The sequence below is a fragment of the Cynoglossus semilaevis genome, chromosome 17 (genome assembly GCF_000523025.1).
Source record: "Cynoglossus semilaevis isolate Cse_v1.0 chromosome 17, Cse_v1.0, whole genome shotgun sequence".
NCBI lineage: Eukaryota > Metazoa > Chordata > Actinopteri > Pleuronectiformes > Cynoglossidae > Cynoglossus > Cynoglossus semilaevis.
The window spans coordinates 5,924,847-5,949,606 of NC_024323.1; the positions used below are offsets into that span (position 1 = coordinate 5,924,847).

At 41.9% G+C, this 24,760-nt stretch overlaps 1 protein-coding gene across 6 annotated transcripts in view; it reads right to left on the minus strand.

Annotated features, from left to right (window-relative positions):
- Nucleotides 1-24,760, minus strand: part of LOC103392844 (adhesion G protein-coupled receptor L1-like) — a 185,543-nt gene that overhangs the window by 63,297 nt on the left and 97,486 nt on the right. For all 6 annotated transcript variants that reach the window (XM_017040474.2, XM_025064165.1, XM_008329582.3 and 3 more), the window contains one exon: nucleotides 1,446-1,642. In XM_017040474.2, coding sequence (XP_016895963.1) covers nucleotides 1,446-1,515 — 70 coding nt within the window. In that variant the 5' untranslated portion in view covers nucleotides 1,516-1,642. The remainder of the gene's footprint in view (nucleotides 1-1,445; nucleotides 1,643-24,760) is intronic.

A 24,760-nucleotide genomic window follows, 5' to 3' on the forward strand; every position in this document is an offset into this window, starting at 1 on the left:
CATTAGAAACACATTTTAATTACGCTCTTCTTCAGGTTCTGGGACTCCTCCTGCTTTATCCCTTGCCCCACCCTGTGGCCAAATTAACTCTTCCTAATGCTCTTCCTCCTCTTCATCCAAGCTGCCCGTCACCCAGCGGCTGGTTGGCACTGAGCTGTCTGAGAGCATACGACAGATGGTGTAATGCTCTCCGTGTGGCAGGCCACTAGCAGGACACACGACCGCCTCGCTTTCTCTGCCCTGCCCTCGCTTCTCCATCTAAGACACGCATATGTGACCTACTGTCTTTTTCTTATACTTACCTATGAACTTATACCCTACACACTCATAGAAATGGTCAAAAATGTAAATCAGGTACAACAGGCGTGGTTGATAAGACTATGAAGAGCCACATACAAGTGCATTAAATATAAATATAATTTAGTATGAGCCAGCCTAGAACATTTTATCTTCTTCAAATATTTTATGGCATATTCATTATTTATATATATATATATATATTTATAATGAAGCAATTTCCAGTTAACTACAAACATGACGATGACAAATATCCAAAAGCTAAGTTTAAACTGCTAAAGATTACCTAAGGTTTGCATGGCAATAGTTATAAGTTCACCTAAGAATGGGTAAAAGAGTAAAATATGGTAATGATAATATTCACCCAGGATGACATTATAGTTATTATCAAAACTTACAGAGAAAATTACAGAGAAAATAGCCTAGGAAACTTAGTTTTCAACAGTAAAAGAACATAATAATTCCCATGAACATTGACATGGCTGAACATGAGGATTTCTTTGTGATTTTTACAGAACAATTGCAACTTCTCTAAGTCCTTCCTCAGTGAGCAGATGACTTTAACCAGACGGGATCACCTGCGGCTGGGACGACAACAGCCAGCAAACACACAAAACACACAAAACACAAGATGAAATGTCATGTGCTACATGTCAAATCCAAGGAGGTCACACATATGGTGCCATTACATGCACGGATTCCCTTCCTATGGTCTTGCCACGCTTCGACTCACATCGAGATGACAAGAAATTTTATTGACATTCGCACATATTTTCTTCCACTTCACTCACAGCTGCCCTTTCTCCCGTGGAGACAGTTTAGTTAATCAAGTGCAGCCTTTCTAGCCTGGTCAGCAAGTCAATATGCTTAAAACCTACATCACGTAGCGATCATATAAATATTACATCCACATGAGCAATAACTTGGTGGGGACACATACAGGGCAGGGTGGATACAGCGGCGGCTGCCGGGCTATATTACAAGCTGGTCCAATGAAGCAAACAATACATATTGTATCCAGTGCATATAGGAATAAATAGGAAAGTGTACAAATAAATACTGAGGTGAGACAGAAATGGGTTGACTATCCTGCAGATCCTGTGATATTAAAAACCAAATACTGCACTGTTTCAATATTTATCACCTACCTTGCGAGGAAGGAGCAATGTTGCTGAAAGCCACAGTGCAGGTTAGGATGATCCAGACAGCGAGAGCCATGTTGGAGGCTGACCAGGGGTGCGGGGGGGCAGGGTAAAGGGCAGGGCTAAAAGTGTGGAGACTCGAAGCAGGCGCACAGGTGTCGGGTGTGACACTTCCTCAGTTTACACCCTTCCTGAGGGTGATCCTGCAGCACAGGGGGACAAAACGGAGGGAAAAAATGAAGACATATTATTAATCTTCCCAATAAAATAATTGCATTTGACTGTCTAAAGAGGAATTATGCCGCGCTATTTGTTATTCTTTCCGCTCCGAGTATGGCATTTGAATTAGGCAATGTTGATTAATTTATTCTGCATTTATTACAGGAATGTGATAATAACTCTGGGTAGATCGTGACTGGTTTAGTATCCTCAGGAGAGGAGGAGACAGGAGGAGAGGAGAGGAAAGGAGAGGAGGAGCAGCTCCCCCTGTGGTGGTCTGCTAGAATAATCGGAGAGGAAGATCTGAGGCCATTTTGTGCAGGATGGCATGACAACAGCTGTTCCTGCCACCAGCTCATCACTGCACACTGTTTGAATGCTTGATTGAATCAGACGGGCTACATATGTTTGGTGGCTGTTGACAGAGCAATATTAAGGCATGTGAAAAATACACGTCTCCGGAGCGTGCTGGTGTTTGTACGTGTTGGTGCACTTGCTCGCACACAAAGCAATTAAAAGAGTAAGCCAGTCAGCAGAGCTGCAGGGCAAACACTTCTCATTTGCCTAATGAAATAAATTACTAAGTGGAGTTTTTGCTATGATTTTTTGACAGTGAAGCCTGCTGTGACCCTCCAGGGACAGACAGACAGAAAACACTATCTGTTATCACTGCTGCTGCTGCTGCTGCTGCTGCTGGAGATGGACTTGTGTGTCTGCGAGTGTTTGCTTTGTGCAAATGGATTTCGCAATAAAAACTAAAATCTCTAATTCTGTAGAGCACTTTAACTTTAATTTATGAGACAACGAGACGGAGAAAACACATTGAAGCAGTGAATAATCCATGTTTATTTATAGAAATATATACCTATTTAGTTCAAATGTTTCATACACAATTCCTAAATATGTTCCGCAGTCAATGATGAAAGGCAGAAATCCTTTGCTATCTCCTGAAAGGACGTGTTTAATGAAAACAATTTTCATTAACAATCTGTTTCAGCTCGCTTTGCTGACGTCCAAACTTTAATAAGTCGTGACAGCCCTGCAATACATTTGCTTTGGTTTCCAATTATTTATTTATTTGTCAGTGACAACACAGTATAAAAATATTTCTTTATTTATTTTCAATTTATCTGGCAAAGAATGGTTACAAAAATTAAAGAAAGTTTTCAGGTTGATTTCTTTCTTTCAGTGCTGTTTTTTAGAAAGCGTTCTTTAATAAGGGTTTTAAAATTTGGATAGATTCACAAAGCTCTTTTTTGTTGGGAAAAAAACAAATTATTCACTGAAATCCATCTTTCCTTTAATTTGATTTCCTTAAAATGACTTTTGCAGGAGTTGCAAAAGGACAATAAAAAGTACAGTTATCCTTCACAGACTCTCTCACTCTGTCTCTCCCTCTCTCTCCCACACACACACACACACACACACACAGTGTCATCTACAGTTTTATAAAATGATATAAAGTAAGTGAAGGAGCCAACAAATCTCAGCAGAAGCAGATTTGTTCCGCTGACTTACAGAGAACAAAATGTAGACAATTGAAAACGGTTGCAATTTCATGCAGTAAATTAGCTTTGCGACGTAAAATTTGACATAATTCAATGTACAAAGTTCATTTTCCACACGAGGCTGTGCATCTGAACTGGCTTCATCGTTCGGTTCAATTGGGATTATGCAGTGATTTTTAAATGTGACTCAATTTATAGACACCCCTGTGCGTTCCATTCTCCATTTTATATTTTTATTACGCACAGATCTGTAACACAGGGGTGGAAGATGATCAGTGGGACGAGTGTGTTGTCTCTAAACTACAGGTGGAGGGTTTGATTCACTGCCCTGCACTGACAGATCTGGGTGTATGACTCAGCTGTGAATGGGTGAATGGAAAGGTTATTGTGAAAGACTTCAGAGTGGCCTTAAGTCTTGAAAACTGCAGTAAAAGCAAGTGTAGTACTTCAAAGAGAGTAGAGTGTTTTTACATGAAAGAGATTATTTCATCAGCACAGGGTAATGAAAGACAGACAACAAGAAATGCTGACAGACAGGACACAGACAGGGTGGTCACCACCCCTCAGTGTCCCACTGTGAAAAATGATTACGTGTTTAAAAAAAAAATTCCAAATGTCCTTTCAATGACTATCCAGTTTCACTTGTATGCAAACATTTGGAAAAATAATAATTAAAAGAACAGCAGAATATCTGAATATCCATGTGAAACAAAGACCGCTAAAAGCTTAACTTTAGGACTGAAGTCAACCACTCATACACTGGCAAGTTGTTGTTTTTATTCAGGGCAATAACAAAACTTTTTGTCCTTCATGTCCTCTGCCCTTTTTCATCAGATAATTCCTTATTTGTAAAATTCTGGCAAATGTCTGCATCAGGTCCAATGATCCTTTAGATTTAAGAAAAGAAAAAATCAGACGAAGCTAAAACTAAATGTAAAAAAACCCCAGTCAAATTAAATATTGATCACACTTCACAAAGACATTAATAATTAATTAACAATAAATTAAAAAAATTATAAAGGACTGCAAAAATGTAGGTTAGGTCTGAGAAATGTGTCTTAGGAAAATATTCCACAACACGGCACATGTATAGCCTTAGGAAAAACCCAACGGCACACCACCAAACAAAAATCTCACAAAAAGTATATATACCACCTAACAAAGAGTATTTCATTGTATTAATACTAGTTTTCTGACCAATTACTTGAAATTTGATCATTTTCCACGGCACACTAGTGTGCCACGGCACAGTGGTTGGGAATCACTGCATTAGTGTATACACATTGACTAAGCTCTTTTATATTGGCAGCCAAAATGGCAGGAACTAAGGAACTGTGCAGCTGAACCCCTGTCTCATCATCAACCCTGATTTGGCTTCACTTCCAGCTCTCAGCCCCTCCTTCTTCCTGACCTTCTCTGATATTTATCCTCCTCTCCTGTGGCAGTGCCAGGCCTGCAGCCACCAACCTGCCTGCACATCTCTGTGTGCATCAGTATGTTGAATGACGTACCATGCAAGCAGGAGTAAAGGGGAACCAGAGGACAAACATAGATTTGGAGGGGAAAAAAAAAAAAAAAAAAAAGAACGTGTCCAAAGCAGTTCTACTTCAGCTGCTCGTCACGCCTGTGTTTATATCTCGGCACACACAACCTTTGCACCAGTGCAGCCTGCGCCTGACTGTGAGTTTGTTCGCTGCCAGCCCACCTCCCTCTATGACCAGCAGCCGAGAGAAAAGGACACGGCTGAGGGTGGCCGTGGGAGACAAAGAGTGGAAAAGCACAAACAAATACCAAAAGCTGTGTGAAGTAGCACAGCAGAAAACCTTGGCAGCTCCGCTCCCTCACACGGCCTTCACCCAATCTCACTGTATTATTAATGATCAAAACGTGATCTCCTCCTGTGCAGTGACAGGCCTCTGCCCTCACCTCCCCCCCCCCCCCCCCCCATCAAACTTTTGTGGATTTAATAAGAAAAATGTGCCTTTTCCTCCTGTTCTTTTCCACTCTGTCTCTGTCTGTACAGTTCAACAATAGCTCTCTGCTAAAAAAAAACAAAAACAAAAAAAAAATAAGGTGCCGGTCGGGGGATTGAAGGAGAGGAAAGTGCAGGGCGGAAAAATTGATTTTATTTTGTGACAAAAAGAAAGGTAGCATTACACGACACTCAATTTCAGTGTAGTGCGAACGGTCGGAATGAAGGAAGGAGAGATGGATGGAAGAAACAGAGAGAACGGGAAATGAACAAAACAAAAAGAGAGGCAGAACACTGCGCATTCTAAGTAAAATAATAAACACAGAACAGAAGGAGCAAAAGAGAAAATAATTCAAGTAGGAAAATCATGGCTTTCTGCATAAAAACCTGAGTGGGAAGACAAACAGCTGGAAATAGTCGAGAGGGAAAAAAAGTAGCAAAGAAATAGTTTGAAAGCAGAAAAACAAAGACGTGAGTCAGACTGTCTCTGCCTGGAGAGAGGCTGAGAGTCTTGGAGGGCATGAGATGGGTGTCTTCAACCAGCGAGTTCTCGCTCCTGGGAGGACGTTACATGCCTGAGGCCAAAGATTTGACCTTTTGACCTGATCTAATCCACCACCATTATCATCGCTGTTTCTCTGTGAAAAGAGCTTAGCACCCGATGCCTCTGAGACCAGAAGCAACAAAATGACGGCCAGACAACAATTTACCCCAGAGGTGGTAAAGTGACACAGGTGAGTGTGAAAGGAAGTGTGAGGTGGCTTCATCCATGGTCAGCTGTATCAGCACAAAGAGAGAGAGATGGCGTTGTTTCATCATAGACTGTCCATAACGAAAGGACAACAATGACAAAATAAAACATTTAATTGTTGATTACCTGACCTGTCTTTTTCAGGGACTAGAGGCTAAAGCTAGGCTAGGATTTTAGGCAGGGTCTTTTGTGATGCTTTGACAAAAACTTGTGACTACGTTTTGACAAGCTTTGAGTTATTTCTATGTTTCAGTCACTCTTTAGCTAGGTTTTTTTTGCTTTTCTGAAGTCATGTCTCAGTTCTTTTTTTACACTTACTATTCTAATATAATCTATAATTTATTATTACGTATTAATATATTGACATTGCATTTGTATTTTAACTTCAGGCTAACTGCAACTTCATCACCAGCTACATAAGTTCCAACAGCACAAAGTTCTTCAGCATATTTTTTATTTTATATACTATTTTTGTTTTATTTTACATACCATTTGTTTTGTTTTATCCTTTCTCTAATTTCAATTGATCTTTTAAAATTATCGGAAAATAATCGGAAAATGAATCAAATCCAAATTCAGTCCAATCTATTCTGATTTATTCTAATCTAATCTAATCTCAAATTAGACTCTTTTATTTCAATTAGGAACAGTGAGATTATACAGATCTGTACAAAACTTGAGAACTTGACTACATGATTACATTATTAATCAAATGAAAGCATTTTGTTTCACTGATAAAATGTGTGATATTAAGAGGAACATTTGTATGAAAATACAGTCTGAACAGACTCAGTGGGAGAAGTCTGCCCTCGGGTATTTCTACACCATCAAATCTGGCCTCACAGTGAGAAAAGCCTGGACTCCCTTGGTCTGAACAGAGCGCTGCACTAAAAAATACTGCTCTGTCATCTTGTTTTGAGGCTTCCCTCTGTTCAGCTATTAATTTATAGGCCGACTTGATCCAAAGCAAATAACCTCATTATCTACCTCTATCGGATCATTACGATAATCACTGTGATCATTAGGACCTGTTTGCTTTAGCAGGCATTCTCATCAGGAACGCGGTGTCAGAAGTCCCTTCGTGTTAGGGCTGAGGGCACAAAGGCTGGGAGCGAATGTCTCAAAAACTCTTCATGTTTACGCTACCGTGCAAATTACTGAGATACAGAACGGAGAGGGGTCTCAGCAGCAGCATCACCTTGACCAGATCAAATGCTGTGAGGATTTTGTCGACAGTCTCTGCTGCATGATTAGAAAACCTGGCTTTAGACTCAAAGCTAATTCAGACTTTTTTTTTTCATCTGTTTTTTCCCTCTGAAGGAAATACAATATGGAGGTTGGAAAAAGTGTGAATCATCTGAAGTGTGTTATTGACCAGTGATAGGCCAAAGGTCAGATACACGACTGTTCTGACAAACAGCAAAACTGAAAAAAAAATAAAAAAAAAAAAAAATATATATATATATATATATATATATAGAGAGAGAGAGAGAGAGAGAGAGAGAGTTTCACACAAAATAAATGCCAAAAGATGCAACAAGATGTGGTAACTTCTGAATGTTTTTAAACCATTTGAAGATTAAGGTTGTTATTTAGTTTAGAGAGAGGAAAAAAACCTTGATTATGAAACCCTTTTTTTGCATCTTTAGATCAAGCAGTAAAATTTCTTCTTGATGTTATCATTTTTTTACCTCAGAGGTTTAAATAATAAGTTGCTACTTTTATAAGCTGGAAGACGATGAGGGAAGTTATCGGTTCTTAGCAACTGATAAACGTTGCAAAACAAACTGGTTTTGGAGTTGTTTCAGATACATAGTTGGGAAGAAAATCAAAACAATCATAATATATTTGAAATCAGGTTGTTGTTTTTTTTTTAAATTAGTTCCTGATCAAATTGACAACAGAGGTTTACGGCTGCTGAGGGGAATCGTTATCAGTCATTTCTGAGGCAGGCACTTCACTCGGAGAGAAGCGACGCTGGACTAAGTGAAGGAGAGTCATGTTGTATTAGAGTTTGATGAGACTGCTGAGAATGACAAAGGCGTACGCTTCGCCTGGAGGGCTTTTAAGTAATTCTCCCTCTGACTCATTCTCAACGAAGCTTTGTCACACCCTGTGCACTTTTGTACTCTCTTGAGTTTAGGCAAGAGGGAGCAATACAAGAAAGTGTAACAATAATTGAAGATGAGACAGAATTCATTAATTACTTCTTCACCTCCATAAAACTAATCACTTGCCAAAGTGAGCATAATTATCCTACTTTTCTTTTAGAAATGTAACAGACATACCATGAAATATCATTACTGCCACCATCTGTGATCCAGCTCGGTTGCTGAGTGGGATTTTTCTGCTGTCAAACTTGCCTTCCAGGACGCCCAGGTATGACAGCTGAATTTAACTACATGATTATTTAAACTAGCCATAAGCTATGATCTGGGCACATTTCTGCACGTAGTGTTTGTGTGTGTCAAACTGGCACATTAACTGAGAGTGTGAAATCACATAAAAATTGTTCGCTTCAATCTAAAAGCTAAAAGTAACATCGAGGGCAAGGCAGAGCACAGTAATAATGAAAACCCCACATTATTTATGCCATTTAATAACGACCACAAACACGTGCAATTTACATATTTTAAAGTCCCTGGCTGCTAAGGTTGCTTTTAACTGTATATTCAGTTCCGTGTTCACAGTTGTCGATGCTCTGCAGCTGCCAAAACAAGTTCAAATCAATGTCACTGCAGAGAAAAATAATACCAGCTTGTATAAATCGAAGCCCTCCCACATCCATTTAGTGTTATCCTCCAGTTGGACCTATCATTAATCTCCATAATCCTTTCTGATAGGGTGATCGAGAGCAAACGCAACTCAGTTGTAGGAGATATCATTCCTTCACGAATCACCGTTCTAACGCTTGTGCATCGATGCACAACAACCGGCAAGGTGTTGGCCACAGTGAGAACTGATAGCCAACTGTAATGCTAACACTAGTGCATTCATTCATTCAGGGAGGGATAATGTTGTAAGCTAGCAGTAAGTACACGAGCACATTCAGGTCAGATCATCCCAACACTCCTCCATTTACTGTGGTGGGTCAGTTAAGGCCCGAGCTCTGGTGTGGTTGTATCTGGCTGGCTGCAGCAGCACGGCTGTTTATATAATGACACCATTGTGCCGGCTGTGTGCAGATGGAACATCAGAGCTTTTGTAATGGCCTGTGTATTAGGGCCAATGTGTTTGATTACTGACTCAGGCAGAGTGGGGATAGGCTGTGTAGTCAACAGGGAATAAGACTCCCTCCAAAACAGCAACCCAGGGAAAAAAAGACCTATTTGAAGAAACAGAAGGAAAGAGAGAGGAGACAAAAACAGGGGGAGACTTTAATGGAAGTGTGCTTTAAGGGAATGCAAATGAGACAAGGGAATCTGCAGAGCTGCAGAACACAGTGGAGGGATATCAAAGAGCGCTAGTGTGGTTGTCAAAGAGGTAAAGGCAAAGAGAAGGAGTGGAACGAGAGAGGGAGAGGGAGAGGGAGAGGGGGAGGGAGAGGGAGAGAGAGAGAGAGAGAGAGAGAGCCTCACTTTATTCACTCCTCTTCCTGTACTATTTCAGAGCTTAGCCCTCAGCAGCAGCAGCAGCAGCAGCAGCAGCAGCAGCTCTCCATAAACCCCCACCCACACACCTCCTGATCTCTAGAGTCTAAAGCAGGGGTGCCCAAACTTTCTCCCTAAGAGGGTCAAACTTGGAAGTTTCCAGTGGGCCGTGGGTCAAAAGACAGAAAGTACACAGTGTTCTATGGCATTTCAACATAAGGGTCTCTATTGAAGTATTCTTCACGCAGTGACATGTTTTTACGCATCTCATTACATATCTGCATATTTGAAGGTACATAGATTAATTCATGTAAGTCAATCTATTTTTTTAATAATTTATCTGATATATTTTAATATATTGCCTGCAGCAAAGTAATGTAACTTAATCTTTGAGAACAACTGTGGATATATTTGTAATCTTTGTGTGATCTTTTTGTCCCACTGGTCCTTTACAAAAAATAATTACAAGAAATAACTGGATTCTTCATTGAACTTCAACCAAACCTCTGGACAAACTCTGAATATATTAAAAAAGTCTGGTGTCCATTTTCTTGCCTTCTGCCACTTCGTATCACTGCTGCCCTACGAAACCTCCCCTGGCTCCTCATCGGAACAAAAACTCAATTCAAACTCCCCCCATTAACGCAAAGTTTTTCACTTTCTAGACTCAAAGTTCCAAACTTTGACTTTAACTTCTTAAACCCCCTCTTCAAACCTCCACTGTTCCAAGAAGAAGACATGAGAGGACAGAGCCTTTTTATGCAGATCACAGACTTCCCCTGCTGGACATTATATTTTTGAACTCCTCCCTGTTTTTTTTTACACAGAAGTTGAGAATACAGCATAAAATTGTCATTCTAATTATATTAACATGTGTTACTCATTAAATAAAGCACAATTTTAATACCTGTCATAAATTTAGTTTTGACTGACACTGATTTACGTGTATCTTTCAACTGTGTGTTATTGATAGCTCCACTTTAGCCTGCTCTGGTCAGGTACACATATCATTTGTAGAACATGAACGTCTAGAAACTGTGTGTGTGTGTGTGTGTGTGCGTGTTAGCAGTGCTGCGACTGTGAACGAGTGATACAGATTGTCTGCTGCTGACCAGCCAACCGTCCAGTCTGTTCATCAGCAGCACCGAGAGCACGGTCCCCGGCCTGGTCCTCAGCGTCTCCAGTGTGGCCTGTGATTTATTGTGGCGCTGGAGCGCTTGTCACTGTTCATTATTACTGATGCAACAGGAGGCAACGCCACCACCCATCAATGCTCGCTCTGTGATAGCCGCCACAGCTGCCAGAGGAAGTGACCTCACTGCCCACCTGTCGTGTCACACAAACATTGGCTGCAGCTTTATCTAATGGTTTCTAATATCTTACAAGAATCAGACCTCTGCCCCGTGTGGCAGTCACGGAAAAAAACACGTGTACATTGATATAAAACTGCGCCAACAAAGGTCAGACACTGGGATTTTATCATTTAAAGTCGAAGAAATTCCGAGCAGATTAATTTTAATGGGACACAGTCAGAGCACGACTGTGACCTCGTCGATACAGTACACAACACAGTTGACTGTGGGTCACACTGACTCTTCACCGTGTCCTTTTCTGACAATGCTTGTTCAATGTTGACTCTCCTGCTCTTCTTTGCTGGACATGTATCATCCACCTCCTACCTTCTGGGGTGTTCTGACCTTGTCACGTCCTCAAACATTTATCCAATAAAATAAAGGTTTGTAAGTAAATTCATTAGGGAGAGGGGGAGAGAGACCTGACTGTACCTTTGTGTCCCCCAGGGTGACCACATCCCACTCTGGGAACCACTAGACTAGACCAACAACATCAGCAGAGTGTTACCCCATGTTTCGCTTCGATTCCACTCAAAGGCAGTGTTTGACACATGACCACAACGAACACAATCAACACCGGAGCCAGTTTTAGAACAGAATGATTTTACAAAACACAGTGATTTGACGAGAGTGGGGTGCAATCCCATAGGAGAGCCGGGCAGACCGGAAAACCTAATTACTAATTCTTGAGGTTCCAATTCTGCTCGGTTGCTGCTTCACCAAACTACAGCATGGCTTCATGGGCTTTCAACAGCAACAGAATGAAGGTGGTGGTGTATGTCAGCTAAAAGTTAAAGAAATAAGACTGATTATAGACAGGGCAGAGGTCCGGTTGTGGTGCAACATGAGTCAGTGAACAGTGGACACAGAATTGGTCTAAGGTTTTGTTTGACCTCACTGTTCCTTAGCCCTTGTATTCAAACAGACGCGGCCACTATCAGTCAGTCTGCTCTGTCACTTTTGTCAACACCGGTTGAATTTGCAAATCAATACGAGGGAATAAATAATGCACCGTGAACATTAAGTCTGAACAACAAGAGTGATAACTGTTGGCCCTGAACATTATGAGCCAACAACAACGGATTATGATATAACATGATAATGTTATGAAATTGTACTCTCTAGTAAATCTTGCTCTCTTCTGCCCTTTGATGTCACATGGCTGTGACTGGCGAGCTGCCACACTGAGTGCCTCAGCACCGCCGGCCTCGGCTGCATCCATCTTCATTAAGGACAGAAGCGCCGCGTGTGAGTGTATGTGTGCGTGTGTTTGTGCGTGCGTGTTAACATCAGTGTCTATTAATCTGAGCTCTCCAGCAGGGCAACCCTGCTATACAATTGTGCTACGTTGCACCACCGCCATGATTTCAGTATGTACACACACACGCCAACAAACCCATCTGCAGCAGGCGTGCACTGAGAAAATTCAAAAAGGTTTTTACAAGTATGTGAAATATAGGCATGGAGAAAGTGTGCATTTTCAGACCATTTATAGACAGAGCTGCTGTAACTGCTGTAACTGCTGTAACTGCTCGGCCACCGTCGGCAGTTCACTCCAACTTCCTCTCAGGTGTTTGGTGTCCGTGCCCGGCGAGTTGCGCACCATCGTGGCTTTAAGCCTTTTTTTGCGCACTTTCGCCCAAATGCACACACATTCCCACATGTTCACACAGAAGGGCCCATCGGGTGCCACATGTGATGTTGACCTAGTTTGGATCTGTGACACTAAGTAGAGCAGGGATTCGGAACAAAAAGAGAAAGTGACATTTAAAAATAGGTTGACATTCTTTTCATCTCATTGCTGAGACACATACAATGGAAGTATCCATCTTTGTACAGGCAGCACTGTCGTCTGATTATTCCATCAGATTCTCACCCGGGCACAAAATGACCCACGGTTTGAACGTGGCTGAAAGATGGACATAACGGGACTATTATTAACTGAAACTGTTTAAACCAGTGGTTCTCACACTTTTTCTACTCTGTGCCACATGAGAAAACATCTCTCTGAGCTCTCTGAGTACCACCATGATGACCAACAGTAGAATATAGCAGCAGAGGCCTTCACTGTTAGCTTCCACCACAGAGAGATGTTTATTCATTATGATGGTTATTTATTGTTACCTTAACACTGAATGTTGCATTCATTGTGCATGGTATGTTTCAGATTTATTCAATTGAAAATGTACATGCAAAAATATGAATTTTCCCTGCGTACCACTAGAGAGTGCTCGCATAGTACCACAGTTTGAGAACCACTAGTTTAAACCCCAAACTACAAAACTTTTTTTTTTCCCGTTTAAACAAACTATTTTTGTCTGTAGGTGAAACTACTGGGGTTTTTTTTATAAATGATAACATTGGGAATAACTGTGTACAGTAATTGCCACATGAGTATGAGTTGTGCTGGAAAAAGTGTTCAGCGTTAAATTAGTGTTTAGATTTCAGCTGATTGTTTGAACACCAGTACTGTCAGGGCCAAACACTCATTAACCACAGAACAGAGCTGTGAGTTCCAAACACTTGGTGAGTGCCGGCCTGTAGCCTTTAATGTGAGTGTCTTTAATTAATCTTCAGAGTTTATCTGGACTTTTATCAACCAAGTACATACACTCATCATGGCAGCTTGGTCAGTGCAGTGGCCAATTAGGGGAGGACTTTAGCAAAGACATAAACATGGATGTGGACAATCATTTTGTAAGTGAAGAGCAAGATGTCAACCATTAGTGAGAGTAAAACACCAGGGGGCCTTTCCACTAGGAGTCTAAGAGAAGAGTCTAATCATAACTGGGAGAAAATAGAGCACTTCCCTTTAAATTAGTTCAGTCCTTTATTGGAAATAAAACTTAGGTTGATTGTTTTCCTAATCTTCTTAAACCTTCATTAAACCAAAGACAGAACCAAACATGACGTATTTAATGATATTAAGCTAAGAATAAGGAATGTTGGACATTTAACATACAGCTGTGTGTGTGTGAGTGAATGGCCAACCAAGCCCTCACAAAATGACCAGGATTTGGCTTTTACAAGCAGGAATCACTGCTGCTGAAAGCACAGAGACGTCCATAAATTTTAAAACGTTTCTCGCCACAAGACAGGTAAGAATGTCTGTCATCATCAAATGTTATTGAATACAGAAAAAAATCAGAAGAAAAAACTTCACCCAAAAAGGCCACGGTCTGAAACTGCTACCAAAAAATGTGACACTGAAGTCTCCAGGAGATAAAGTGCACTAGAAACTACAATACTACTACAGTGAACTCAACTACACCGGGGTCAGAACAACCTGACAGAATCACCACTGACACAAACTGCACAGAAGTGAAGCTTCCTTGAACTGTAACATTCAAAGAACCTATGATTTAGCTCTCAGAGTTCTTGAGGTCTTGAGTTCTTTGTATTAGGAATTAAAATCACTTAAGGTCTGAATTCCTTGCATTCATGTTATGTACAGTACAACGGAACAAAATACATGAAGATAAGTCAAGAAAGTCTAGAACAGAAAACCAAAAAATGTTTAGACTCTCAAGTGTCTCTAACAGCTTTGAAAAGTTTCATCCTTATATATATATATATATATATATATATTTATATATATATATATATATATTCAACCCTTAAAAAATAAACATGTTCCTCAATGGAATAAAAAAAATTAAAATATCAAGTAAAGTAAACTTTTTCCGATGACAAGCACCTCAGTTATCTTCAGTTTTGCAGTACACTCGTCTTAAACACTGTGTGTGTGTCGGTGCACGAGTGTAAGTACTGTGTCTTTGACTGTACTGACCCCAATCTGCCTGCCAAGGTTAACCGGCTTCAAGATGGGCAGTGGGCATCGGGAGATTCTAACACAGCAGACTAAGCTGACATGACCTATTTCTGAAGAAAATGTCTGTCAATCAATTATTTTATCTCTTTCTGTCTGCCGTTCCCAGCGACCACACGGAGTCCGTAAAGGCCTGTCAGTGCTGTCAGCACGGCGCCGGAGCTATCGACCAAATAACTTTTCTTTTTTTTCTTTAATATTTGCATGTACGGTGGCATCTGCAGCAGCTGAGGAGATGTACGTTATTGAATTTTTAGTACGTGAAAATAATGCAATTATTTCACACCATATTGTTGTTGGTCCCATGTGTGTGAAAGAACCAGTAGGAAGTGGTTTTATACTTCTGGGAACAAGGTAAAAATGTATTGTTGAGCTCTGTGTTCACTCCAGTTGCCTTTGCTTCTCTTTACTTCTCTGCTTCCCTGTCAGCAACACATTGACCTGTCTGTCATAGTTGGACTGACTGATGACAGCACCAGGAGAGATCCTGCCACATTGGGGGCCCGGTGGACCGTCAAAAATATCCATAAGGTTTTTACCATTCTTGGCAGGGAAGCAGGCCCCACTTGCCCTCACTTGTCACCGAGGTCTGTGAGTGCACTGCATGCATGTTCATTGGGCAATCACAATAATCTACACTTGTAAACAGGCCAGGCTGACCTCAGTCCACAGCATGGTGGACAGCTTGTCCACTGGTTTTTATTTAGAACAGAATCTCGTCAACATGCTCTGGCCTCACTATTGTGCATAGACTGTTCTCAGTGGAGGAAACCAGTCAGATGTATGTGACAGAGAAGTGGAGGCAGTGACTTAGCACTGCAGGCAGTAGAAAATATATCTTAACCCCTCCCTCCCCATAGTGGAAAAAAATTACCTACGAAGGTAAAAGTATTTGCATAAAATTCAGTTTATAAAGGTTTATGAGCTAGCTAGTTAGTTTAGAGCTAGTGTAGCAGCAGCTCTGAACACAAAGATTTTATATTTGATAGCTACAACTGAGATGATTAAAAGAAGTGATTTTTTTCAATGTTTGGCATTTTAAAAAAACTCTCACATGAATAAACAACACACCAGGACACTTAGTCCTGGTGTGTTTTTACGCTGTGACACCAGATCACTGGAGACTGAGCACAATGATGGAGCTTTTTGAGCAGTCATACGGACAAATTGGAATCTGGGGAAAAGTCGGAACGGTGGACAGCAGCTTTGTCTCCCGCAGGCTTTTAAACTGTGAGAAATATCAGGTGAAAGACAGTTTGAGTTGCTGCTGCCATTATGAAGAGTAAAGGTTGGTTCTTAAAAGGCGTAAAAGAGGTGCAGCTTTGAGGCCTTTGTACTAATGTAGGAAATGGTCGGTTCAAACCCCAGGTTTGTTATTTCACTTTGACTGGTTTGTCTTAAGCAACACATCCATCCAGTCAGAGTGAGGAAAATTAAAACTAAAAATCTAATTAGGCTAATATGTTAATATAGGCTTAATAATATAATTGAAACATCCTTAATGATTGTGTTACACTTTAAACGTGGTTCTCTCTGATATTCATTAATTACACTTTACCTTCCTAAATTACTACTACGGTCTGTTTTTTTATCTGAATGTGTTAGGCACGTCGTGGACTAACGTCTTCAGTAACAGCCAGTTAAGTTGTCACAGTTTAAGTTTAAAGGAAAAAAAATTACGCTCTGACGAATCATCATAATTATTGTTAAGTAAATCAAAGGATAGAGTCAGCTTAAAAAAATCACAATTATTCTGAAAAATATTACTTATTTCCCAGATACGAGTAATCACCAGATAATAATTTAGGGTCCATGTCAAAATAATAATAAAAAATCCAAAAATTGTGTTTTGTTTTTTTTTTTACATTAAATTGATTTAACATGAAGTGTGGTTACACGATCATCAAAAACATAAAACCATGGAAGTCAGATTGCCTCCTGTGAGAATTTGTCTCAAAGAAAAAAAAATTCAGACAATTTCATTCATTGGTCTGTAATTTAAAACAGAGGAAAAAGGAAACCACACCTGCGGTTTGCATGAATAAGTCTGAAGAGAAAGGGGCAAAAATAGATCATTGACATTATGCTATGAGAGAAGGACAGAAATGCCAGCTGCAAAATAATACTCCAAACCACGAAGACAAACTCCAGCTACGTCAGTGGGAATGTGCCGTTATTTGGGCCATTCCTGACTCGACTGCTGATTCTCCTTCTCCCATGCACACGAGTGTATGGAGTCGTACTACGGCATTTCACTGAGAAGGAAAGAGAAGGGGTGTGTGTGTTTGGGGGGAGGAGGGGGGTGATCACTTTTTGATTATTAGAGTAAAAGTGGAAGACACAGCCCAGAGCTCAGGGCCTCAGGCAGTTAGACTGTAACAGGTGTTGTTGCTGCTGCTGCTTTCCACTGCCTGCATCTGTTAATTACTAACATCACATGGCTGCAGCCGATTCGCCAGTATCCACACCAGGTGAACACCCATCAGTGCATAGAAAAAATCTACAGGGTCTTTGCCAACTGCCTCTGCACCCCCTCACCCCCCACACACCACTTATAGACCAAAGCACTGCAAGTGTACACACATGTATGCTAAAACACAGACACATGAATACTGATGCATTCAGAGCCAGTCTGCTTGTATATTTTTTGTTGTTACAGTATGTGCACTGGAATAATGAATGTGCCCTGAGACATGTGTGACCGACACACACACACACACACACACACACATGCTCTTTAAATGTGTGTAAGAACCCTTTAACACTATGCTTTTCTCTTTGAATCCACATATTTTCTCCTATCTGGTCCTTTCTCCAGAGGCCTGAGTACATCATTTCGTCGACACATTTTATTCTGGTTGATGGTCTCTATGGAGCCTCCTGTTTCATGTGACCTTTCGCCCACTCTGCGTTCGGGGAGTCTCGGCCGTCTGGTCACTCACCTCGACTGCCTTTGTTCAGGTAAAAAGGTTCGTTGGAGAAAAGGAACCGAACACATAAAGGGGGATGAATCAACAGACATCTCCTGGTGTTTGCTTCGCCTATCCACGTGAAGGATAGCACTGTTTGTACTCATCCACCTTATCACCCCTCCCCCCTCGATACTTCTCTTCTCAGCCCCCCGCCACCCCCCGCTCCTCCTGTTTTGCACTGACAGACTCTCTCTCTCTCTCTCTCTCTCTCTCTGCAGTTCTTCATCCTATTTTCACATCTCATCATCACATCCCAGTTTGCTTCAATCCCATAAATAATGGAGGAGTTTGTGACTGGGTGAAAATAAATAACATCCAGCCAATCAAGTAAAGCCGTTCAGACGATCCGCCAGCCGCTGTCTGCCAATGGGAACGGTTGGTTCAAATGAGATGAGGAGTGAGTCAGAGCTCTGATCCCACTGAAGTTGGAGTAAATTATTCAGGTGACAGTCTTGCTGCAAATTCCCCCTAAACTAGCAGATCCTGCTCCGTCTCTGAGGTTCTCTGCAGGAGCGGCTGCTGCATTGAAGAAACACCGATTCTTCCACACTGGTGTGGAGAACATGTAAATGGGCATTCACTGACAGCAGCAGCATCCAGTGATGAATTAAAACCCTCACAGATAGCTAAACACATGCAAATGAGCTGATTAGCTGCATATGCAAATGAATACATTATTTGTAGAAGGCATTTATATGTTAATTGACACACAGGCTCACTGTGATTAATTATATATATCATAGATTAAGTAGAGAACAATGTATAGCCGTAGATACAGATGAAAAGATATGGATAACAATTGGCTGGCGTCAGTTTTCTGCCGTAGTCTATCTTCGCTCCCATTAGTTCGACACCAGGCGCTGACCCAAGATACAAATTGAAGAAATGTTATTCTAATGTTGTGAAGCTGAGCAGATCGTCTCAGAATATTCACATCAAAGCAGAACGCTGGCTCTGCATTCGGGGAGGGCGAGTGCTGCTGGGAGAGTGCTGCACGCCGTGAGCTCTGTAGGTTCCCTCGTCTTCATCATCCCCCTTTCTCCCCCTCTTTCTTTCACTGTCTCTCATCTCCTCTGTCTCTTGGCCCTCTGACCTGTGCAGGTCTCACGTTCCTCTCAGCTAGCAGCCGATCGATGGATAGATCTGACTTCACCCTGACTCAATAACCCCTCATGCGCATCCTCTTCCTTCGAGGCGTGTGTGTACAATAGGGGAAGGTGATGGGTCTTCATGTGCAAGTTTGTGCTTGTGAGGCACGGTTTGGTGTTTTCTAAGAAAAAGCTGTGCATGTGTGTTCATATGTCTGTGTCTGCCAGCTCCAGACTCTCACCCCAGGGCCTTGAAGTCATGGCAGTGAGTAAACAGATTGATTTCTCCCCTCCCACGCACAACAATTAACTACACAGCGCTCAATTAGACACACGCTGGAGACGCCTTTCGACAAGCCTTCGCCTTGACCTGGTATAGGTTTCCTGCAACAGACCTATTGTACTCCTCCATCCCTCAGTCCAAACGACACAGGTGTGAGAAACGGTGAGGTAAGAGGGTACTAATGTGCCCTGCACGAGTTAATTTACCCCGTCCTGTTGCTCTCCTGCCTAGGAGTTTGTGTCCCAGCACAAAATGAGCTGAGATTATCTTTAATGATGTTGACGGTGTGCATTTTCATTATCGCCAGCATTCACACATGGCTCCACAGCTTGTGCTGCTAGCTGACTAAGCAGAGAGTTAGAATGCTAATTTAAAGGTAGAGGGATTCCAGTGGAGCGTGGAAAAGTCTGTATCAGCCACCCCATGTGCACATTTGGGACCCATACGCACGTAACACATGTTGATCATCCAGTAAAGGACAAACAAGGTTGTCATCCCTCTGTCAGGTTTCCGTCATTTTCCATTTCTTCGTGCGAAACACTCCACTGAGCATGTCTCTGTCCTGCATCTCTCCTTTTCTGAGCCGAGACATTTGTCAGAATCTTCAACAATGTCCAACGACTGCTTCAGTAAACAGGGCTGTTTGTTCACTAAACCGACAACACAGATGTTTATGGTCTTGGTATTTCCAATAAATAAATAAAAAAGACACTGTTAGTTAAACAGCAACTTTATTAGACATTGATGTCTGACTTATAAGTCAAATTTTCTAGTTGCAAATTAATTGTTTGGAAACTAAGGATACTGTTGAAGACTTGAATACCATTTCAATAGAAGAGAAATCAGGACTGCAGGCAGGCCAACTGAGCACAAAAATGCTATCTCTAAAAAAACACCACTATCCTATTTGTTTAAAAAAAATTATAATAGCTCAATAATTAGCTGTATTTAAGAAAAAATCTCCAAAGTAACCTTTATTCCAACAAAGGGTTTTAGTGAAGTACAAAATATTTGCAGTTTTACTAAATGCACGACATTTTGCGGTCGTTAAATTTGCAGTCCATGGCTCGGTAGCTGGAGCCATAATCTTCCTATTAGTGGGTCCAGGAGTTCTCTCTGCTAGGACAAGACACTAAAGCCACAGAACAGCCGTAGATCTCAGTTTGTCTCTTCTGCTTTTGCAGGAACCAATCATAAATAAGTAGGGAGAATTGGGCACAAACCTTTTCTAAATTATACATTAGGATTATTCACTGTGGCGATCCCTGAAGGAAACAGCGCGAAGGAGAAGAACTTCATTTCACCTTTGTACCCATTACTTTCTCAGAATAGTGTAATTAGCATTTTTTTATTGTATTCCAATGGAACATAAAATTGCCAACAAATTGAAGAAACAAATTACCATCAAGTGTACAGTATTAAATAATAGCATTCCTTATTAAAAGTTATAAGGAAAAAAAACAGGTCATCAGCACATTAAAATTGAGTTGTGACAATTATTTCCACGGAGACCAGTGCTGACATTAATTGTGTTTCACCGCTGCATGGCCAATTCATTCCTGATTTTAAGTATGTCATTCATAACACAGGCTACGGGAGCTAATAGAATTGGACTTTGTGTGTATGTGGGTGTCTTTGTGTGCGCGCGTGCACGTGTGCATGTGTTTATAAGAGTCTGGATAAAGAGCAAATGAGAGAGAAAGAAACTGAGGATTTATAGAAGTACAAGCTCCAGTGAGTGTTAACATTTCTAATTATCTCTCTGTCACGTCTGCAGGCTAAGAAGATAACACCTGAAGTCACCAGAGTGGCAGAGCAGACGCACACACATACGGGCCGTGCACGCACACACTCGCGCACAGACGGTCCCACAAGTTCTCACACCTCCCACCTCCTGCACCTCGGTGCTAGGCCCTCCGATTTGTTTCTCTCTGCATGATTGCCTACACCTCTCACTCCTCGTCTTCTACCTTTACCATTTTTCCTCCCTCTTTGCTGCATTCACACTCTGTATGGAGTACATCTGAGGTCCAGCTTGTGGGCTCACTACTGACGTGTACACTGATCTTCAGAAACCGCACTCGTCTCACCCCCGCTGTCCTCACACACAGAGGCAAGACCAGCAACACATTGCGTGTCTCCACTGATGTTTATCCTTGTCATGTCTATTGAACAGGGCTTATATCCTGTGTTTCTTATTAAATCCCATGCTGGAGGCTATCTGGTTGCGCCACTGATCAGATAAGCACCAGAAGGAAGGGGCATGGGATTAACTAGTTTTAGTAATCACAAGAGTACTCCCTCCTCCTGTATCCATGCCACTGTACATCGCAGCTGAAGGATTTGCATTAATACCGGAGGCTATTTTGGAACCGGCTAGCAATAAAAAGTGAACCATCTTTCTACTGCATATAGGCTGAGACATAATACAAGACCTCACTGTGTAGGACTGCATTACAGCTATAGCTGAACCACCACCGTCATCCACCTATACTCTACATCTGGCTTAAGGGCTGATAAAATATTCACAGACCGAGTGTTACAGCAATATCTGGAGCTGTAATGCTTTTTAGGGTCAGTTCTTCACAGAGACTCACCTTTGCTGCTCTGTCGCTTTTGTCTCTTGTGCCACAAAAAGGCCTTTCAGCAGTGTTTCAATTCAACATGACAGGTCACACGGGGCTAAAGAAACACGTTTTGGAATCAATGCATTAAGAGGAGTTGGACTCCTACCACACTCACTGGACTGAACCACAGCTACAGATAAAGGCAGCAGTGGTGCTAGAGCGTTTTTGGTCGTGCATGGTGCCTCTGGTTTCCTCCAGGTAAGTGTCAAATTAACAAATGCAAAATGCAAAAATGTCAGAAAATATATAATAACCCAATCCAGTCTTTCTGGTTTCATAGAGGTGTGGTTATCACATCTGCCTTACACCCACAATGGCCTGGGTTCCAGCGCCAGATGAGACCTTTTTCTTTTTTTTAATCAACCAAAGTCAAACTCAGTATTTTTTTGTTCTGGTTCTAGTTCACCTATGACGTCGAAGACCATAAAAGCAAAAAGTAAAAAAAAGAAAGAAAGAAAAAAAAACAGAAACCAACAAATACAACACCACTCTGCCTGCATTAAAGGACACACAAATCACAACAGCTTGGTACCACTGACCCAGAGTCATGGTTCACATGCACATGACTGTCTGAGCCTGTGTAACCCCACCCGTCTGTTTCAACCATGCAGAGGTCCAGTTTGAGTCGTGGCATTTACCCTTCTCTGGACCCATGGTACCCAGAGATGTTTTGCTGTGACATCACAGCAACGGCCTTGATTGGTCACCAGATGGCTGTCCTCACTGGACTCTGTCCCAAACTGTGCAGACTGAATCTCTGCTCTCAAAACTAATCCGCCACCACCAGCACTGCACATCAAAAACAAACACACCCTACCCAGGAGTCTAGTACAAGACAAGAGTCAATGAGATTTGATTAAAATGTCCATTCACAAAGTCAACGGCCGACGACTGCACCTTCCTCCCATCAATCTGTCTTTATCTTTTATATGTCTTGTCAATTGATTTTTAAGGCAGTGATTTTTGAATATTATGGCCCTTTAAAATCTAAGTGCCCTTGTTTAACTTAGTTTAAACGACTCTCCTTCTTGCCTGGTGGGTTAAGCCCCATTTCTATGTTTCTGAGCACTGTCCTGGGAGACATAGAGTGAAAAAGACAGTGAAGATATACAGAGAAGAGGGGTGGGGTGGGGGGAGGTTGTTGTGCAATGTGTCAAAGCCTAAGTGTACCAGGGCTTTTTATGTATGTATCTACTCGTGTTCACTGTCTCTGTTTGGCTATTGGTGCAGCAATAAGGGGCACTTAAGTGCAGACGGTCTCTTTTAAATACACTACAAATGGACGTTGGCTTCTACTTGAGCCTTGAGAGGCACTCCTCAAGCCTTCCTGATTGAGACATGAAGCCTGCGCGCTGTTCTATTCTCTTCCCTTCCTGCAATCCCAAAGGGATGCCTGCAGTCAGCCTCTCTAAAGACACCAAACACAGTTCCCCAAGGACAGCTGCAGGCAGACTGCAGTGTCCAACCCTCAGATAGACCTCCACTCCATCTCTGGGTAAGTCCCAGAGCTCCACAGAAGTACCAAAACAGTGCTATTAGCTTCACTACTTACTTCACTCTTGCAATCTCCTCGTTTCTTCTCTCCTCTGATGTTTAAATGTGTTTTCTTTGGGCGCTGTAGTCCCGCTTCCTCCACTGATTTTTACTGTCAGCAAGCTGATCAAACACATTTGCATTTTTTAATCTCTCCTCAAGCAATAGAAAGCTGTACAGGCCTTTTCTGAGCCCATAGGAAACAGGAACTGTACTGTTGGCAGTGAGGCGGACCCCCTGCTGCACCTGTACCCATCCAGCCAGATCAGTACTTAGCTGGGTTTGCCTGCTGCCCTGGGAACTATGAGTGGGGAAGGGATGGATGGATGGAGGGAGGATTTGTGGAGGAGTTGCCCAGCCTGCGTGCCAGCGTTACGGGTCAAGTGGACCAAATGTCTACTCCCTGGCACTAACACGCAGCTGGATGGTGATCAGCCTCAGGACCAGCTCTACAAAGACAGCTACACGTGGGGGAGAACACACTCAAAAACCTTGGCTAATGCTGCCATCTTGTCCTTTTGGAACGAGTATAAAAGAAAAACAGGGATTAGCGAGGATAGAAATGAAGGAACAATAGGTTAATTGTGGCTGTGGGTTCCAACCACTTCAAATTAACATAAAAGGTTTGATTTCAAACCAGGGGAGAAGTTACAAATTAGTAACTTTTCCTGGTCCTGTTGTTGTTTTGTGTCTTGCCCAGACTCATCAAACTGTAAACCAGCGGAGCACGGTTTTGAACCTTCCTGTTGAAAGATGACCAGCTCCACCTACTGAGCCACAGACACCACGGTAAATTTATGGAGAGACAAATTTAGCCCGGATGATGTGATACCTCCAAATGTCAATCAAATCTCAGATTTCAACATCGCTCTGCACTGACAGTCCTACAGTATGACTGTTCTCCATCACTGATGTTCAGCTCTATGGCTGCAGTCGATTTATCTGAGTATTATTCCACTGGCTCATACCGAATGATGTCATGGCTTTCAGGCAACATCCCCATAGGTTTTAATACGACATATATTTATTTTTGCTGTATGGTTATGTGTTAGATGCACTATGTATTTAGTATTGGTCCAAAACTTCTACAGATGTGAAAATGTGATTGTTTTTTTATTTCTTTGTCACACATTCGTTAAAATCATGTGTGACTCACATGAGCCTGGATTTCTGAACACATCCCCGTTCTTTGTATCTGGGCACTGGGGAAAGGCTTTTAGTAAAATCTTGGCTGCATCATTTTCCACAGCAAGTTAGAGAGTCAATTCAAAGAGGAACCATCCCACCCAGTGTCTGACACATCTTCTCCAATATTTAAGAAAGCTGTTGATCGCACCTTGTCCCACTCTATGCTTAGATGTGGGAATCACAATGAAGAGCACTGCATCAAATCTGTTATCTGCCGAGGAGCTGTGATGTTTTGTTTCTATGGCAACACTCCACCTGGCGTTACAGTCACTCTGCTCTCTTTTCTTTACTGCCTGCCTTCCTCTAACACACACACTGCATCCTGTAAAAAGGCCAAGCAGGAGTGGATGGAAGAAACAGAAACCAGGGCAGGCTGAAGGCACACCTGATCTGGAACTGCACGTGTTCT